Source organism: Ceratina calcarata, unplaced genomic scaffold (genome assembly GCF_001652005.2).
Source record: "Ceratina calcarata isolate Rehan_Ccalc_2016 unplaced genomic scaffold, ASM165200v1 scaffold267.2, whole genome shotgun sequence".
Taxonomy (NCBI): Eukaryota; Metazoa; Arthropoda; class Insecta; order Hymenoptera; family Apidae; genus Ceratina; species Ceratina calcarata.
This window is the reverse complement of record NW_017148873.1, coordinates 636,456-654,493: the sequence shown is the minus strand read 5'-3', so window position 1 is coordinate 654,493 and position 18,038 is coordinate 636,456. Positions and strand designations below refer to the sequence as shown.

Here is an 18,038-nt window from a genome sequence, read left to right as displayed (position 1 = left end):
CTGACTCTTGAATAATTTATATTTTATTTTTTATTTCAATATATCATAGAAAATAAACGTGTATAATTAATTAAGCGTACGTCAGTGTAATCTTAAGAAACAGAAGATGTAATGCTGTTCTTCTGGCAAACCATGTACAAATATGCTATAAATCATCGTCATTATCGGAATCAAGTGCTGCTCTTCGTCTGTCAAACTGTAAATGAATTAGCTCTAGTGTATTATCCCTTTAAAGGATCATCCATCTAATACCTTCTCACTAACCTTAACGACAGTTTCTTTCTGAGTTTGTTGATTTATACTCTCCAATAAACTGATGAGTTCTTTTTCTCCTAGTTTACCAGGTAGCTGACCTCGTTGGGCCATACTTAATATCATATTTTCTACCATCTTTCCTTTTTCAGGCTTTCCAAGGGATAATGTATTTACTATACGAAAATCATACATTAGACAACTATGCATCTATGGATAAAACTTGGAGTTATTTTCACTAAACTCCAATTAATTTGATAAACGATTAAGCATAGCCAATAACAAAACTTCAATTGTTGCATTTTTCTTAAAGCAAAGGTCAATTGGAATGTATGTAATACAATTTAACATGTGATTGATAACTACTAATTCAATAATTTCCAAATTAGACCACACTCTTAAATATACACATATTTAGAAATAGCGTGTCTTCTTCTGTTGGCTTTGTTTAATCACAGATCAAATTAATCAGAGCTAGGTAAAAATGGTCCATAATCGCATTAGGATTCTTACATCTGGCTCTGGCCGACTGATCCAACACTTGACTAAGCACAGAGTTGCGCATTTCCTGCATTTGTTGCATCTTTTCTTCCATTGCCTGTTTGTCCTCTGCATTGTTAGGCTAATTATAAGTACAACAGAATGTAATAAGTAAAATGTACAAAGATAATAATACGTGATCAGTAGACTGTTGATCTTTATGCGCAACAAAACATTTGTTGCATTACTTTAAAGGATATGTTTTAGATAAACATTTATTTGATCATTTAAACATTAAAATCCATTCAGTTTTAGATATTTTCAATTATCATATTTGTGGCAATTTTTATTTCTGCAGATTGAATTTTCATATAATTGAACAAAATCCATAGCCTAGTGATTATACCAAGTAACATTTCATTTATGTTATAAATAGATCGATGACCAAATTTGAACATCACAATACAAATTTAATTTCTCATAATTAAATGAGATATTATTAAGTGTTTTATTTTTTAATTGTCATTCACATTTTTATTAAATATTACGTAGAGTGCACTTGTCAAAAGTAATGATATATTACAGAAGTGTAATAGAATCTTTAAGAGAAGTGAAATATTAATTAAATTCACCTTGTACTGTGACTGCAGTTGAGCTAATCGTTGCTTGCGTATTGCTTCAAGCTCCGGATCTGACATGTTTTCTAATTATTAATATATTTCGCTAACGGACAGTGAAGTTTACCTCCAACAGTTCCAACTTCCAACGCTTCCAACTACTTTTGCTACTTTTCTAAAATACACTGATGCGAATATAGCTCCTGTTCATATTGCAATTATAATTAGAGTGTAGTCTCGCACGTCTCGCGATAGGACGCATGAAGTTAGTTGAACATGTTTGTTTCAAATGTGTTATCTACACTGATCTACACCAGGTTTTCAACAATATGATGTGAGTTTGATCATTTTATTTATTACGACATTTGTTAAACGTGATTTGTAAGAATTTATGGTACGTGGTAGTTGAGTACATTACATGAAACAGTAAGTTGTACGAAGCATTTTTTTATTATTACTATATTATGTCAAATGAGTAACCTAACCTTCATAAATGATTACGAATAAAGTTAGTATATAATGCCTTGCCTTTACTGTTTCCTTAACGTAACGGTTTACATCGAATTTCTCATCGCCCATGCGGTCTTTCTTTCTCTTTTCCTCGCTTGCTCCTCTCTGATTTTCGTTCCTCTGTACTTTATATCCTAGATATATAAACTGTCTTACTTCCTCAATCTTTCCGCATTACGAATGAAGTCTATTATTGAATGTTACATTGTCAAATTATGTAATGTATACATACATTGTATGATTTTGGAAGAATGGATTATTAATAAACGTAGGAATGTGATAGATATTTATTCAGAAACTTTATTGCGGGTCAGTATTAAAAAGTACAAAGGCCCTCAGTTTTGAAAATGTTTATTAAATGGTAGTTGTATTATCGTACCACGGGGGCATCCAATTCGCCGGCGTTTTTGTTCTTCTCCTCGAAATTGTGCCATCGATATTGTAATTGCGATCCGTCGTTCGCCGTCTGCGAATCTCGTTCTTATTCGCATCGAAGACAGCATTATCTAGAACAACGAATGATTGACCATTCGCGTGTTGTTTCGGGGTTTTACCAAAACTGGGAGAGTACGGTCTGATGGGATCGGTTTGAAGTATGCGATCCGTCGGAGGATTGTGTGTCCTTTCGGAAGACTGTAGTGACGGCGAACGTTTACGCCGGAAACCTCTGGGTTCGTCGTCTACGTTGCAAACGTGAAGCCGATAAGTCGGGCTGGTCGATCTGTCCAACTTATTACATTCCGTTGTACTTAATTGCGTTTGTGAAGATTTTGAACATCTGTATCACAACAATTTTATTTTAGTCGTCAAGACAAGAAAGTATAAAATATAAATGTTATACTTTTGAATAGAAACCTTCGACTACTTGACGGTGGTCGTTCGCACACGTTGTCTTCGTGTACCCGAGTGTTTAACACTTGAAACGCGTCTTGCTCTTCTGCTGCATTCATGAAACCGAATTGCTCTGCGTTATTGTTCAACCAATAATTTTCTTTCCGCCTGGAACCACTTAGGCTACGATCTCGTCCACGATGCATTCTCGCTCCGGTTTGCAATTGACTGTCACGTCTGGTGCAATAAGCCATTCTGTATTCGGGTTCCAGATCGAGATTACCTTCCAGACGTAAGTTAGCTGGCATTTTTAAAGTTTCAACTCTCGGTATACGGCCATAAGGAACATATTGGGCTCGTACTTCGCTGGTAAATTCGTCACGGCGTTTGCAATCTTGTCTACCAAACCTTGAACTATGTTCCAAAGGAGCGACCGTTGATCTCAAAGCTAGAGGTGGTTTGCGGTAGACAGGAGGATCTTTTTGATGATCTAAGTATTTCGATTTATATTCTGGATCTTGATCAATTTTTGTTGGAAACTTTGATGTAGGCGACGAAGGTATTTTCGAGCCATCTGCTCGACCAATTTCGTCTTCAGGCTTCACTATTGTAGGTCTTTCTCTTGGGAAATTCTACAAAAGTTTTTCATTACTATCAGTTAATATCTATATCAGACAATCAAACTTACCTTGTATGCATCTTTGTATTCCGGAATTTCAAGCGGTGGATATTTCAGATCTTCCAACCTTGAGATCAACTCTTTCATTTCCTCGTCTCTACTTTGTTTCTGTTTCAATGCTTTCTCCTCCTCTTCAATATGTTTATTCAATTCACTCATTAGCTGTGTTTCCCGAGAATCGATGAAGCTATCAGCGTTTTCGGTGCTTTGGAAAAAGGATTTTCCAGTCTTTAGACGAGCGTTTGGTTTTACTGGCTGTGGACGTTCTACAGTATGAGAAGATCGTTGAAGAATGTTTGCCATAACAACAGTGCTTACCTAAAAATTGTACCTTTATTATTGTGTTTTTTGAAGACGTCAGCGTATTCCGGCACGAAGTTAGACTTCCCTTCTAATTTCAAATGAGTATTCTGCCTGAGTAATTCTGGTCTTCGTACCCCTACGAACGGTACATAGTTCTCGTGATTTTCCGTGCTAGTCTCGAATTCACCCTCGAGCTTCAAGTTCGTCGGCACGCGCATAAGTTCCGGCCGGGTAACGTTCAACCACTGAATGAATTTCTCACATTGTTCAGTGCTTGTTTCGAAATCGCCTTCCATTTTCAAAGCCGTGGCCCTGCGAGCCAACTCTGGCCTGTGCTGACCCTCGTATGCCACGTACGATGAATACGTTTCGGATTCCGGGTACAGATCACCGTCACGTTTCAAAGTTTTGCCTCTGTTTGACCATAACAGTTTGATACATATTAAACAAAAATGATGACTAGGCTGCAGGCTTTTATGCGAAATAAAATTTCTCTGATAATACTTTAAATAATGAAATGTAAATTGAGATTTGTTTTACCTTTCAAAAACAGTAATTAGTATTTATTCATATATACATTGCTAATTCTTGCATATTAAATCCATTTTATTTTCTACACATCAAATTTTTTTAAAAATGCATTAAAAAATCCGCAGTCTAAAGATGACTTTATAAAATTGATTGACAATAATTTCATTTTACCGTCTATTTAAGGGAGGTCGTTTAGGGAGATCGGTGTGGTCTGTGACTTTCGCATTTTCAGTTTCCATCGTTCTATCGTCATCTATTCGACTTGGAGAAGCCTTTTTATCTGCGACTGGAAGCTCTGTTTGTCCTTCTTCCCGTTTACCTTCCGGTTCTTTTTTAATCGAATCTTCCTCTTGAATTTCCTCAGATCGTTTATCCAACCAGGTACTTTCCTACGGTAAGGGGTACATCTATGAATCGGAAAATTATTGCTTAATAAATTTAGGATTGGAGGAAGTATCATCAATTTGATAAATTCCTTTCTTTTTTATTGCTCTTAAGAATTTTTTTTAATTCCGGTCACCAACCTTCAAAAATTCCTCACTTCTCGCGCGAAAAGCTTCACGATATTCAGAGACGAGATCTTCGTTGTCGGCTTCAGGGTGAAGTCGAAGATTGTCTGGCTGGCCATGTACGCGCCTTCTTCGATAACGCGCCAATTCATCTACTGTCAACCCTTCCACTAAGGGCCATTTTTCTTTCGATTTCTTTTTCCGGCTCTTCCTTCTACTCTGCGCTAGCTCGGTGTCCGAAGAGGATTTATTGACCCTGCGGGAGGACCTTTGCCTGCGTACACAATTCTAATAGATACTTCCTCAACTATCAAAATGTAATCTTCAAATATCAAAATGCAATCAACAATATTTTACTCCTCTTTTTAGTATTCAATCCTTTAAAGTTGCAAATTTTACAAAGATTGAGATGAATAAAATGGTAAGTAATGGTAGTAAAACCGAAATTGAAAGCAGTAGGTTTAATTATAAGTTAGCAAGAAACAAGATGTTAATCACAGTTCATAAAAACAACCACTTTCTTTTATCTTTTAAGCTAATGAAATATCAGCTACCCTTATCGTATTGTTAAGTTACGTCCTGGTGCGTGTTATACCACGCCTAGTTGATGTTATCGGTTTTTCAGCAATTGATCATCCGTCTTTTATCTACTTTAAAGGAGACACGCGTATTTATTTATAGGTTTCATTCATGGAGAAACGGGGTTAATCATTGAACAATTTTATCATTGAACAAACACACTCTCTTCTAATAGTTTCTCCTTAAGATTCCAAGCAGCAATCCACTATTAAATCTTCAATACCTCTGATTAGTTTTGATGAAATACTTTTTGGTGTGATCAGCACATTTTTACAATTATTTTAATATCTATCACGAGGCCAGTTCAGTTAGGAAATCAGTTCTATCTATCCAATTAAGAATCAACTCAAATTAATACTATTCAAGGCAAGAGAGTAAACTACTATTAAAGTAATTTAATTAAGGGTCAATTATCACGTGTTTTTTGCGAAGTCCGGTGGTAAGGGTGTAAAACTTCAGATGATTCGAGCACCGAGCCGGGTGGATGCCCGGAACGGACTGAAATGTTTCAGCGAGGAAACTGAAGCTGTGGGAGGATGGGTTGAATGCGGTGGTGACGGAGCGAAGGGGGTTGAACTAGGAACAGGAAGAGGGTGGTACGAAGAGCTGCATGCCTTCGCAGTGCGAGGCGTTCTAGACGCGACGCATCGATCTACGAAGAGGAGCCTGAGAAAGAAATTTCGCTACAGGCTTACCTAATGGTTCACGTGCACGGAAACGTTTACCTATTGTGCTATCATATTGTTCGATCGTCTAATCGGTATTGACATGAACAGCTTCCAAATTTTCAACAGAGCATCGCTTCCTATTTGTAAAAACTATATTTTTTAAAAGAGTCCTCATTTCTTTTAATCAGTATATCACAACATAATTTCATGTCTACATAGTTTCGTGTAATCTCTGAGGCAGTCCGATGATACGATCCCGATTGAATTATTGAACCTTTTACATTTTCGTAATTGAATGCAAAAAATAGAATTGTTCGTTGAGCAATCGATATCACAGCTTGACCTATAAGATAAGGAATTGAGTGTAACTGACCAACGTTTCATCGTGATTGGCAGACAATTACGCTACTTTCTAAAATTGACCCCAATACCGAGTATTCTGCACATTATTGATACGGTTTTGGAGTATTTCCAAATTTTAAATAGCAAACCCAGTCTCAGTTAATCAATTATCCATTAATATTGTGAAACATATTATGTACAGTTCCTTATATTGTTCATTCATATTCACAATTTATAGTATAGCGAAAGCTATTCAATTGGTATGGCGTGTTGCGTAAGGACAAACTGAAATTAATCAACCAACTGCATTTGAATTCCAGTTAAATATGAGAAGGTTGAGAACTATCAAAACTCTGATTAATCGTGCAATAAAAGGATACTTTTTATTCTGGTACATCATTAAAATTAGAACGAAGGCGTCTCATAATCGCGATTGAATCAGATTCACTCTTTTTCTCTGAGCATTAAAGAGCGCGTGGCGAATAAAATCACGAGCCGTCGTTCTTATACGAGACCACCACCAACCCTCCCCGAATTATTGCCAGCGACCCTGTGGCCCCAATTTTCCCTCGGTGTAACCCGGTGACGACGAATTTTGCATACGCGGATAAATAAATGTCCGAACCACATTGACGTACGTACACGCAGTCCGTAGCTTAGGGTTTGGTCAGTAATTTTGCGGGTTCATGTGATCCCGATCTACGATTGCATTTTACCAGCGATGTTTGCACGCGAATACTACTTTAAAGAATAAGGAGGACACGTGCTCTACAGCGCCTTTTGATTCAGATTCATTTACTTTGGCTCATTATAAATGTAAATATGATAGGCGGTACAAAAAAACGCTGATCAGATTTTGTAAGTAGACTGCGGATTTTATGCAATTATAAGAAAATGGAATGTGCAGAAATGACAAATGCTGCGTGCAAGGTATAAAATAATTCAGAATATGAAAAACTGAATGGACATTTAAATATTTAAATGACCAAACAAATGTTTATATAAAATTTATATTTTAGACTGATGCTATAAATGGTTTATTTTGCGCAAACTAAACATCCAAAGTCTAGTTATAAGTAACACGGCTTTTATATGAATATGATTAAACCAGGGCTTCTTAAACTTTTGTCATTCACGACCCCATTTATGATTGCGAGTTACCATTACAGTCGTCAAAATTTTGCTACGCGACCCCATTTGGGGTCGCGACCCATAGTTTAAGAAGCCCTGGATTAAACGATAGACATGAATTATAATGTAAAAATAGGACTACTGTATTTTGAATCACAATAAGGACTATAACATTTTGTGGATGCAGTATAATCTTTCGGGAATTAAATGTGTATTTATCGATGGGAAGGCCGAATTGGACATCGCCTGATTTAGGTGATGAATAACCGAAGTGTGAAGCTTTCAGGAGGGACAGGAAATTAAACCTCCGTTCGAAGATCGTTGTCAGTATTCGTTCATTCATCAATCATTCTATATTCTTGATCCATTCTAATGTAATTTGATTGATCAGTTATTCTGTAATACCTAAAAGTACGTAATTCGAAAGACAGTAACATTATCGTAATTATGTGTACAGAGTACTTTACGATATCTGTGCCAAGCACACCCTTCTTATTCGGCTTCTCTAATTTTAGATATCATTTCAAATTTATTTTCCTTTCGTGACAGAAGTTTCGATCTTCATAAAAGCACGAGTCTACCAATCATAAATTTACATCGTAATATCAGCTTCGTCGATCTTCAATGTTCGTATCTATCATTCGAATCTATTGTTACTAAAAAATATTTCAATTCAATGTTGAACTTATTAATAGAAATATGACATTTGTGATCTCAATTGACAGAATGAAATGTAAATTAAGATTTCTTCCTTGTGCGTATATAAAATTTTATATTTTCTTCACTTGAAATTTTGCTATAAGTGCATTAAATCCGCAGTCTATAAGTTCCGTCCGAAATGCTTGATGAAATAATAAAAGCAAGATTAATTTTTACTCGTGTAAAGTATCATTATGTTGTCATTAGTTTATTTGAACGAAAGCGAAGAGAACAGTTCTATAAATAGCCGGTTAACAGTTTCCTTAAGCGGTTCGTTAAACCTGGAGAGTTCGATAGCCCGCAATCCATTTCCTGCCCTGGTGAGTGGACGTGGACACCGGAAGTGTCGTGGAAACGTTTTACCTTTTCCCTGAACGGCCGCTTCTGCTCTCGCCCATTGCATCCTTTTGTCCGAGCAGCTTCCGATCCACGGATCTATCACTCCGGACTGATCGTTTCCGATCGGGAACGTTGTTATCAGTCCTGTGTCGGCCGTATCAGTAGAACGAAATCGATAAGATGACTCGACCGCACCAGATCCTCCCGCTGGCGTGACTGGCTTTTCGGGTAAGATGTTAATGAGAGAGGTGCCGGAGAGGTGATACACCTGCGCAGCTGCGGACTGGAAAGTGGTTGACGCTAGATGGTGTAAAGAAGACCGCTCTGTAAACTGGGGGTAGCATTGGCACCAGGGGGTAACATTCCAGTGGCCAGATAGCAAAACGTGATATGGTTATTCTGGTTTAGTTGGCCTACTCAGAGATATGCTATATTTCAGAAACTACGCAGAGTACCGCGTTGTCGTTCGTAACGTTTCTTTAGTATGAGTCAAGAGTTACGTCAAGATGCGAGTCCAGATTTTAGACAACTCTAGAACTGAACGACATAGTCACCAAAACACGATTAAACAATTAAAGGTAAATACATTATTATACAGATTTCACTAATTTCAGTATGCAAATGTGTACAGGATTTTCATTAGTTTTATATGCGATCGGCGATCGCTGTTTATTCATTCCTTAGAGCATATATCACTGGAGGCAGCTTTCCTATCGAGAATGTAGACAAAACCGTAAAAAGAGAGAAATACAGTTTATCTACAATACACATGCTGTCTTTCATTTGCATAAAAAGAAAGATTTTTTCCCAATCTTTCATCAATCAAAACTTTTGTAATACATTTATGCAGTTACAATTAGTTAGATTCTTATGTAATACATACTGCACAATTATTTAGATTCGTATCATCACTTAAGAGCGAGAGATTTTGAAAAAAATTTACGGTGTTCTCTCTTATATAGTTTAAACAACATATTTGAGTTTCATAATATTCTTGAAAAACTGGGATATTAAGGATGTATGGACTATATACTTAAACAATGCTAGCATGTTGAATTTGTTATCATAGATTCCTATTACNTGATTTCTTTTTAATAATAGGAAATGCGTTTTTCTAAGGTACATAAACTTTTGGGATTGACTGTATAGCCAGTACATCCTTAAAGGAATCGCCTGAAATAATAAAATACAATATACCAAACAATACTTTATTTACCGAGGAGAGATTACTAGAGAGTGGCAGCTTTATGAGATTTAGCATCGTATGAAAAAGTGCAATTTTTTACACTCTCTGGAGTGTATTGCTACCTAAGTCAAAAATAGAAAGCAAATTACTATTCTATGTGCAGGATTATGTCCTTTAAATGTTTTCTTAATTCATCTTAGCGATCATTAGCACGTACATTAATTCAGATCTTGAAAGACATTCAGGTTTAGTCATTTGGTCAAGGATCGCGAAATAAAAATTCTGAGATGTGTTTCTATTAATTTATTAATCAGAATTATTATATAACTGAATTTAAATTAATTTACGTGCGTCATACAGATCCCTTTTAGCGCCCAATTCCGTTGAAAGTTAAACATTATACGGGATTGCGGTCACATGATATCTCTAGCTGTGACATCATTAACGCATGGCTTTTAGACGCCTAGTTACAAAAAGTCTTACGGGGTGCCCAACGCTGCTTCTGACTTCTGACATATCTGTCAAAATATTGTAATCGCGTGTGCATGATTCAGATGTGAGCGGACGGAGTGGACGTTGTCTCGTAAAAGCTGTACGTTAAAAATGTCCGCGAAAAGATAGCATCAGATAAAATGAATAAGAACATGAATTCACCGTCTAAACTTACGGAGTTCGCCCCGTTAAGTCCGGAAGAGAGCCAACCTGTCGTCGCTTCCCTCTTTTCAAAATTTTTTAACTTCACCAGAGGTGAGATATTTCTTGTTCATTGATTTGTTTTATAAAGCATTATATGTTATTACAAGTTACATATGAGAAGGTGAAAGCTATAATTGTGTAAGCCACTTCTACCAAATTGTCAACTGCGAATTCTAATGCGTTGAAAGAAAATATAAAATAAATCCTAACTTATCTCATTTGCAAATATTCTTAAAGTAGTTAATTCTTTTAGGTACACAAAATGTTGATGATTCCACAATTTCCTCTACAAATGAGGAGCAAAGTTCATCTGATTCCGAATCATGGAAACAGTCAGAAAGTACAGAAAAGTCACCCGAAGATGATAGTTCGAGTATTATGAATTTTCCATTGGACACTCGTGAAGGCAGAAGTTTACCAAATGTACTAAAACGTATTAGTAATATCGTAGCCTTAAAGAGTAATGTGAGTTATTTGAATGTATTATACATTCCATATTCAGCAGTATTAACCATTTACTGAGTATAATAATGCAATCAATTTAATATAGAATTTACGTTCGTATAAGGACTCTCAATTGAGGAGTTACTGGATGCCAGATAGTGTCAGTAAACAGTGTTACGAATGTGGCGAAAGATTCACAACGTTTCGGAGAAGGCACCATTGTCGAGTTTGTGGTCAAATATTCTGTTCCAAATGTTGCTCGGATCAAATTCCTGGAAAGATTATGGGATGCACTGGTATTTAAACGCTAAAGACAAATATTAATTCATTCACATGTAATATTAAAATTTTTGAATAGGTGATCTTAGAGTTTGTACATATTGTTGCAAAGTAGTTTTGTCTTATTTGCAATCATCGGACATGAGGAGCGATTTGTCAGCGGATTTGAAAGCACTACAAGAAGATCTACAAGTCAAATATGGAAATGATTCACCGCCTACAAGTCAAAAATGTGCAAGTGAGTCGGTAGAAGACGAAACTTTAATCTGCAGGAAACCTAGTGTGGGATACATGGAGGAAAAATATGCTATTGGAAGGTACTTTCCTTTCTTATCGCAATTAAATGATTTGTCAAATAGAAAATTTCTATGTCAATTTCTTTACCAGGTCAACTAGTTATTTAACATCTCAGGAACGTTCTTTAGCTCTTCAAAACTCGGCATCATTGAGAATGATCTACGAGGAACTGTTTAGATCGAGTCAAGCCATTCTTCTACAAACGCACCGAGTCAGACTGAAAAGCTATCACAACTGCTTCCTAGCTAACGAATTAGTAAATTGGATGATCGCACAAAATAAAGCGGCTACTCGGTATAAATAGAACGAGTTTGAAAAAATATTTAGCAAAATAGAAATAAGTATTGAAACATAACTCTTACAGCGTTCAGGCTACCGCAATAGGACAAGCATTATTGGAAGCAGGTTTCATTGAATCGGTGGTTGTTGATAATGTATTCAGCGATACGGCGACAGTATTTAAACCGGTGAAATTATCTCGTATGCAAAGTTTAGATTTGCTGACTGAAACTCAGAACACTTGCGATGCACAAGAGCCTGCGTGGGTGAAAACAATTCCGCAGCATGATTCAACTACAGGTAACACGTTTAATTATGTAAAAATTAATTATTAATATGAGTGATATATATTTTCACAGACTCAGAAAGCGAAACGAAACCCTCTAATTCAATGCAGCAAACCGGACGTTTACCATCTTCTAGTTCGAGTTTTTATTTAGATTTAAATTTAGAAGCGTCCACCGTTACTTTGAAAAGGCCGACATCCGAAGATTTAACTACGATTTCTGTCGATAGCAGTGATGGTGTAATCGAACAAAAAGAAGTTACAGTAAAATCGCATAACTGCAATCTGAAAATTGCCGATGATTTTTTAAACGACACGCTGCAGGTTCAAGAGTTTAAAGAAAGGAACGGTTGGCACAAGCCGACGAATCTTCGAACCGCGTTCGGCGAACTTTATGCCTACGAATGTTTAACGTAAGTTATACATATTTGTTAATAATTTTTACCTAAATTCACGTAATTTTAGATCTGCATATAAGCAGCACGAAGATTCCCTGATTAAACAACTCCTGAACAAGGAAGGTTTATCTCAAAGTTGGTCAGAAGTAATACTTCCTATCGCCCACCAGATCGTCGATTACGTTAGACCCGATTTAAATCATAATGTCGACGATTTGGATATTCGACAGTACGTACAGATAAAAAAATGTCCAGGTGGTGGCAGAGATGATTGCGAAATCGTATCCGGTGTCGTGTGCACAAAGAACGTCGCGCACCGAGGGATGAACGCGATGATAGCTCACCCGAAAATCTTGTTACTCCAATGTGGACTTATGTACCAGCGCGTGGAAGGAAAATTGTTAAGCCTCGAGCCTGTAATGCTGCAGGTACGAATATTGCACGTCTGTATTATAATTTGTCATCCTTTATTATTGCATTTACAGGAAAATGAGTATCTAGGGCATACAGTAGCTAGGATCACCGCTCTTGGCCCAGATGTTGTACTCGTGCATCGTTCTGTATCGAGATTAGCGCAAGACAGGCTTAGGGAATGTGGAGTGACTCTCGTTTTGAATGTAAAACTCAGTGTTCTTGAAAGAGTCGCGCGATGCACCGGTGCTAACATTGTGAATACTATTGACGCTCATATAAGCGCGAGATACATGCTTGGTACATGTAAAAAATTCTATTTACGAAATTTTTCGTGCGAAAAGAGTGAGTAATTAAAAATCACGAATTGTTTAACTCTGTTTCACCTAAATAGAGTCTACATAGCATATGTCTTTTATTTCCTTTTAGATGGTATCAAAACGTTGATGTATTTTGAAGGATGCGCAAATCCGCACCTCGGAGCTACGATTTTGTTACGTGGCGGTTCCCAAGCTGAATTGAAGAAAGTGAAGAATGTCACTTCAACGATGATTTTCGCTGCTTATTCTTGGCGCCTTGAGAAGTCGTTTCTTATGGACGAATTCGCGAGACCGCCGTCTCCGAATAATTCATTTTTGGACGAAACGTTGAACAAAGATCCTGAAGAACCTCAAGCGACTAATAAAATATTGCATGCCAAGGTTAGTGACGGAAGTGATGAGTTATTGGCTCATACCAAGGGATATATAGACAATGCAGAAATGTTGAAAGTGTCGAAAGTTCAAGACGATTCTGGAAATACGTCAAATGATACGCAGTGTATAGAAATAGTTTCGGATCAGACTGAAAATGTCCTGAGTTCAGATTCCGTTAAGCAAATATCTTCTATACTGTCCGAGGATGCTGATCCCTACGATACTTTAAAATTATTCAAACCTAAATCAAAGTCTATGATTGATACAAAAAATTCAGGGGATTATGACAAAACTGTCAATGATAGCTCTGGCCTTGATATAGATAGCAATGAAGATCCGAACAGCACAATGGAATTATTCGGAGGCAAAAATAGCGGGAAAGTAACTAAGTCTATGAAAGAGGAAACCGATAAGTTAAAAGTGAAAGACAAGGTTGTTTCAGAGGAGAAACGTATCTACGGTGAATCCATTAGCGATCGTAGCGATCCTCTCCATCAGTACTTAAATGAAGATGACGAAGATGTCTTCAGTCAAACTAGTCCGAACGCTCAACATTTAAGTGTCGCCGATTTACCATTACTAAATACATTTAAAAAAGCATTGGAGGGAACTATATTAAGCGTTTCGCCTTATTTAAAATTTTCTGTGCCCTACTTGGAAACCGAGACTGGGAGGAATTGCGTATTGCGTAGCTTTTTTCCACGAGAGATATTTTATTCGGCGCAGTTTATCGACAAAGTGAAAGAAAATAAAACTAGCAACATTCCCGTGGAACAAACTGTGTTTAAGAATCCGTTGATGAAGCTGGAATTGAAGCCGCAGCATCCGTTCGTGCAAGCGAAATTGACCACAGACGTCGACAACCAAGAGGTGCAAGCTTTATTAGCCAATTTCAGAGCGTGCGGAAGCCGATTGTACCCGACGAACAACGTTCTATCGGATAAGCAACAAGTCTTGATGCAATCGGAGATGAACGATCAACCGCTCGTGTGGCCCGATTGTCTAGACCCTGCTAGTCATCAACGATTGTCTGTGTTATTCTGTAGCTTTTCCCATACTGGCAACGACACCCCGGCATTCTGCGTGAACCCTTGGATAGTGAATATGGATCTCTACGGGAGAAACGATATCGCGCTGGGACGGTTCCTGGAACGTTACTGTTTAACATCTGAGTACAAGTGTCCTGCACAAGCGTGTCGAGCGCAGATCGCTCAGCACGTTCGCAGATTCGCTCACGACGCCGGTTGTATACACATTAGCTTAAGCGAGATGAACACCGATCCATTTTCGCAAGAGAATGCGAATCAGATATTGATGTGGAGCAAATGTATGAAGTGTAAAAGTGTCTCACCAGTGGTACCGATGTCGGACGACACTTGGTCCCTGTCGTTCGCCAAATATTTGGAACTGAGGTTTCATGGAAGCGCGTACACTAGACGAGGCACGGAGACCTGTCCGCATTCACTCCACCACGATCATTATCAATATTTCACGAAGAAGAATATGTTGACTGTATTTAAGTACACGAAAATTTCATTGTGGGAGATCTCGTTACCGCCGCCTGTGATAAACATAATTTACGACCCGAAACAACATGCGGACGTGATAGAAGAGATGAAGATCATAGCCTTGAAAGGAGACGAGGTATTCTCTTGCATCCGAGAGAAGTTGACCACCCTACAGACAGACATGGACATTCTCACTGCTGTTAAACAACAGTTGACTAAAGATCAACAGTATTTTAAAAACAAGATAGAAGAGATCCAATTGAAATTGACATCGCCCACTTTGGAGAACAAGAAGCTCGAAGGAAAGGTGTCTGAGAAACAAGTTCAGGCTTTAATGTTCAGAATCGAGGACGGGATAGTGATTCTTAAGCGATTGATATCGGAAGTGGTGTTCACTTGGAATACCAAAATCTTGGAGATGTCCGTTAAGAAGAAGGATGAGAGACCGAGGCGATTTACTGAGCGATCACTTACCACAGGAAGCAATAACATAATCGATGCGGATGGATACATTACAGAGGATACCGCGTCGGAATCTCAGTTAGAGGATTTGAGTCCTATGTCGGCGGACTATAATGCTATCGACGCCATCGCGACTGCACAGAACGATTTGCAAGGAATAGACGTTGTAGAAAACTCTGACAATGAAGTTTTAGAGAGCAACTATCCTGACGACATCGTTGTTGTACAAGGATCTCCAAAGATGCATCAGAGGTCTCATTCCGATGTCCTGCCTATTACCTTCGACGATATGCCGGACAAGAAAAAAAAGAAAAAGACGATCTTGTCGCAATTGTTACCGTCTGTACCTGTAACTCAACCAATATCGAATCCCCTCGGAACTTTAGAACATCATTTACTCCCTCTTGGGTTCGTTGATTATTGTATTAAGGAAACTCTATGATTAAATGGTAAAATAGAATGTATTCAATTTTAAAATGAGAATTATAATTCTTTCTGCAGGTCAGTTGTACCTATAGTGGTGTACGAATCAGAGCCTTCTTCCATAATCGCATACGCATTAGATTCGCACGATTACAAGCATGCGCTGCATGAATTATTGCGCACAACGAAAGGGCCTGACTTGAATCCCAGCCCTTTGATCAAACGTAAATTCCCGGAGAACAAAGAGAACTTTTCCGACATAATGCAATCTGGGGAATTTAAACGACCATCGGTTTTGTCGTTTTTCCGAGGGAACAGTCCAAATCCGGCGAGTCCCATAGATTCTGATAAAACTATCTCGAACGTGGAATCTAATGCTCAAAATTCAACTACTACTACTACGGATGCGGAAGAAGACAAGAAAACGACGAAGCAGCAGAATTACATCGAAGTACAGTTCAACGATGCAACGACCAACTTTTATTGCAGAATATATTTTGCGGCACAGTTTGCCGCCTTCCGGGAGAACGTTTTACCATGCGGTGAAGATGGTTTCACCAGGAGTTTGAGTCGTAGCGTGCAATGGGCAGCGAGAGGTGGCAAAAGCGGAAGTGCTTTCTGTAAAAGTCGAGGTTCGATCACACGTTATTTATGAATGAAAACAAACTGACCAATTTTCTTCTGTGCTATAATAAATCAACGAATTACGTGTTACAGACGACAGATTTATTATAAAAGAAATGTCTAGGCTAGAGATGCAAATATTCCTTGAATTCGCACCAAACTATTTTGCCTACATGGAGAAATGCCAGCAAACGAGACAACCAACGTTGCTGGGAAAGATAGTCGGTGTTTATAGAGTGTCTTTTAAAAATAATACAACAAACGCGGCGCTTCGTACCAGCGTACTGGTGATGGAGAATTTGTTCTACAAGAGAACGATTACAGAAAAGTTCGATTTGAAAGGATCGGTCAGGAATCGTCTTGTAAATCCTGACGATACGTGTCAGGAGGGTGAGCTCGTACTACTGGACGAGAATTTATTAAACAGCAAGTATCACGCGAGTATTGTTATTTTTCGTATCCAATAATTTCTCAAATAAACACGTAAGATGTATTTTTAGAGAGCTGCGATTCACCGCTGTATATTCGATCGCATTCTAAAGCGGTTTTAAATAGAGCAATAGAACAGGACACCAAATTTCTGGCTGACAATTCCGTGATGGACTACTCTCTACTAGTAGGTTTAGAACCGAATACGGATGTCCTTGTTCTGGGTATAATAGGTAAGCTCTCAAGATATACATCATATTAAAGATGTGCCCCCTTGATCCACATAAAAACTCCTGTCTCTCGCGGATATACGGAAATTACTTTGATTACAGATTATATAAGAACATTTACATGGGACAAAAAGCTAGAAACGATGGTGAAGAAATCGGGTATACTTGGTGGCCAGGGAAAATTACCAACGATAATATCGCCGGAAGAATATCGGGCACGTTTCATAGCCGCGATGCATCGATATTTCTTACCTGTACCAGATCGATGGTTCGGCTTAGACAGAGGCGTAGAAACGTCGTAAGAGAAACTTTAACTTCCGAATAGTGAGACTCACAATTTTTCGGTGGTCAGATGGTAAAATATGATAATTATGATCAAAACTATAATGGTGCTTTTTCCGTGTGATTCTGAATTAGTGACCACCTTCGGATCGGAACTAATTTAAAATGATACGTATTTTTAAACATGTCGAGATTCGAAAACTTCCTTTATCACATTTTGCCATCTGACAATAAAAATATATGTATATACATTTTCTATGCAGCTGATACAAGTGTAATGAACACCGTTATTTATAGAGATAACTCTAATTTATATATATATATTAATATTTTATATCACTACTAGTCGATGTTACGACATTTTGTAATCAAAAAGTGAGACACAAGTGAAAACAAGTTACCGTTATCATTATTATAGTACGAAATCTTATTTGTAGTTTTAATTTTCGTTATTTACATCGCGATCTAATCGTGACGTTTTTATTCGCATTCCTTTAATTGTCATTACATATATGTATATTTAATATATAAAGACATTTACAGTGAAATGTACAAGAAGTTTTAAGTTTAGTAAAAAAGGGAATGAATGAGAATTGCATAAGATTATATAAAAGTCTGTGAAAGCACCATTATTAATGT

The 18,038-nt window shown here is 37.6% G+C and overlaps 3 protein-coding genes across 6 annotated transcripts; 1 reads left to right on the top strand and 2 right to left on the bottom strand.

The window, feature by feature from the left end:
- Positions 1-5: 5 nt before the first annotated feature.
- PDCD-5 (programmed cell death 5) lies at positions 6-1,664 on the bottom strand. The gene is made up of 4 exons (XM_018021907.2): positions 1,365-1,664; positions 766-874; positions 265-428; positions 6-196 (listed from the first exon to the last, which is right to left on the bottom strand). The coding sequence occupies exons 1-4, from the start codon at positions 1,428-1,430 to the stop codon at positions 146-148; spliced, it is 390 nt and encodes a 129-aa protein (XP_017877396.1). The 5' UTR covers positions 1,431-1,664; the 3' UTR covers positions 6-145.
- Positions 1,665-18,031, top strand: fab1 (1-phosphatidylinositol 3-phosphate 5-kinase fab1). 4 transcript variants are annotated; one of them, XM_018021936.2, is made up of 15 exons: positions 1,665-1,683; positions 10,211-10,403; positions 10,606-10,817; positions 10,903-11,092; positions 11,155-11,392; positions 11,463-11,666; positions 11,737-11,951; positions 12,011-12,350; positions 12,403-12,763; positions 12,821-13,091; positions 13,176-15,819; positions 15,913-16,466; positions 16,552-16,884; positions 16,959-17,120; positions 17,220-18,031. In XM_018021936.2, exons 2-15 carry the CDS (start codon positions 10,289-10,291, stop codon positions 17,417-17,419), a joined length of 6,039 nt encoding a protein of 2,012 aa, XP_017877425.1. In that variant the 5' UTR covers positions 1,665-1,683; positions 10,211-10,288; the 3' UTR covers positions 17,420-18,031. The 4 variants fall into 4 exon arrangements, with proteins under 4 accessions (XP_017877425.1, XP_017877424.1, XP_017877426.1 ...); XM_018021935.2 differs by lacking the exon at positions 1,665-1,683 and adding an exon at positions 8,396-9,048; XM_018021937.2 differs by lacking the exon at positions 1,665-1,683 and having other exon boundaries at positions 9,993-10,403; positions 10,921-11,092.
- On the bottom strand, positions 2,135-8,616 carry LOC108623431 (uncharacterized). The gene is made up of 7 exons (XM_018021939.2): positions 8,495-8,616; positions 4,728-4,986; positions 4,375-4,592; positions 3,701-4,086; positions 3,379-3,635; positions 2,715-3,322; positions 2,135-2,637 (listed from the first exon to the last, which is right to left on the bottom strand). Exons 1-7 carry the CDS (start codon positions 8,527-8,529, stop codon positions 2,214-2,216), a joined length of 2,187 nt encoding a protein of 728 aa, XP_017877428.1. The 5' UTR covers positions 8,530-8,616; the 3' UTR covers positions 2,135-2,213.
- Positions 18,032-18,038: the final 7 nt, after the last annotated feature.